General features: G+C 39.2%; 1 protein-coding gene across 1 annotated transcript in view; it reads left to right on the forward strand.

Moving 5' to 3' along the window:
- F5 (coagulation factor V) overlaps positions 1-1487 on the forward strand; it is a 128600-nt gene that overhangs the window by 113683 nt on the left and 13430 nt on the right. Inside the window, exon 22 of the mRNA XM_007937783.1 lies at positions 865-1020. Coding sequence (XP_007935974.1) covers positions 865-1020 — 156 coding nt within the window. The remainder of the gene's footprint in view (positions 1-864; positions 1021-1487) is intronic.

Raw genomic sequence — 1487 nt, forward strand, 5'->3', positions numbered from 1 at the left:
TTCAAACCCACCAGCCACTCCTCGGAAGGAAGGTTGGGCATTCCTACTTCCATAGTGATACTGCCTCGGAAACCCAAGGAGGGATCGCTATGAGTCAGGGCCAACTCAATGGCAAACAACAACAACAAACAACAGGCATAATTCTAAGGCGCTCTGGTGGTGTAATGGATAAGGATTTGGCTGCTAACCAGAGAGAGGGTCAGTGGTTCAAACCCACTAGTTGCTCCACAGAAGGAAGGTGGGGCAATCTACTTCTTTAAAGATTTACAGCCTTGGGAACCTAATGGGGTCACTGTGAGTCAGAATTGACTCAATGGCAGTGTGTTTGGGGGTTTTTTAGGCATTATTTCGGGAGTTCCTGTATGCAAACAATTAATGCACTTAATTGTTAACCAAAAGACTGGAGGCTCAAGTCCACCTGGAGTCATCTAGGAAGAAAGGCCTAGTGATTTCCAAAAAAATCAGCTATTGAAAACCTTATGGAGCTCAGTTCTACTCTGACACACATGGGGTTGCCATTAGTTGGAGTCAAGTTGACTGCAACTGGTAACTAATATTACTATTCTAAATAGCTTAGTCAAAAGCCTCAAAATCAGCCCTATGGAATTGCATCTAGTAATATCCCATTTTACAGATGAAAAACTGAGGCACAGACAGATTAACTAACTTCCCACAGCCACACACAGCTGGTGGTAGAGCTGGGTACTTTGTGCTCAAATATGCATTTGTAACCATTTTATTTGTTGGCTAAGATCTTAGGTGCTAGCTCTTTAATCCTGAAGAAAATTGACTATACAATTAATTAAAACAATATGTGATTTATTGACAAGGACGGTTCTGTTTAATAGCTTTGCTATGTTGCAGGTGGACATGCAAAGGGAAGTCATATTGACAGGGATCCAGACCCAAGGTGCCAAACACTACCTGAAATCCTACTACACTACTGAGTTTAACGTGGCTTATAGTTCTGATCGTAGAAGCTGGCAGATCTTCAAAGGGAACAGCACAAGAAACGTGATGGTCTGTAGGATATTTCTATCTAAATCTCAAAACTCAGTTCAGGGTTACTATGATTATGTTTATGACTGCTTTTTTTTCTAAAAAGAAAATATATTTCTGGATTTAGAGATGTGAATGACTTTCTATAAGTCTTATGGAGGAATGTGATGTTGTAATGGATCTGTGTATTACAAATTAAATGGATAAGCTTGACTTCTGAAACTTCACAACCCAACAAAACTTGCAAAATCAGTTTACCATCAAACAATATGCCAGCTTCTCAGTTAAGCAGATGGTGTACAGCAGAGTGAGGTAGCTAGTCTTCTACCTCGAGGAGCTTATGCTAAACATTGGCCACCAAGAGTTTTACTAAGTTTTATAATGTTACTAAGTTTTATTTTGTCCTTATTTTATGAAACAGTGGTGGTAATGTCAGTAAAACTCTAAAGGAGTGTGACTCTCACACTTTTTTTTTTTTTTTTTTTTTT

This window comes from Orycteropus afer, unplaced genomic scaffold (genome assembly GCF_000298275.1).
Source record: "Orycteropus afer afer isolate SDZICR_OR568_19922 unplaced genomic scaffold, OryAfe1.0 scaffold00044, whole genome shotgun sequence".
NCBI lineage: Eukaryota > Metazoa > Chordata > Mammalia > Tubulidentata > Orycteropodidae > Orycteropus > Orycteropus afer.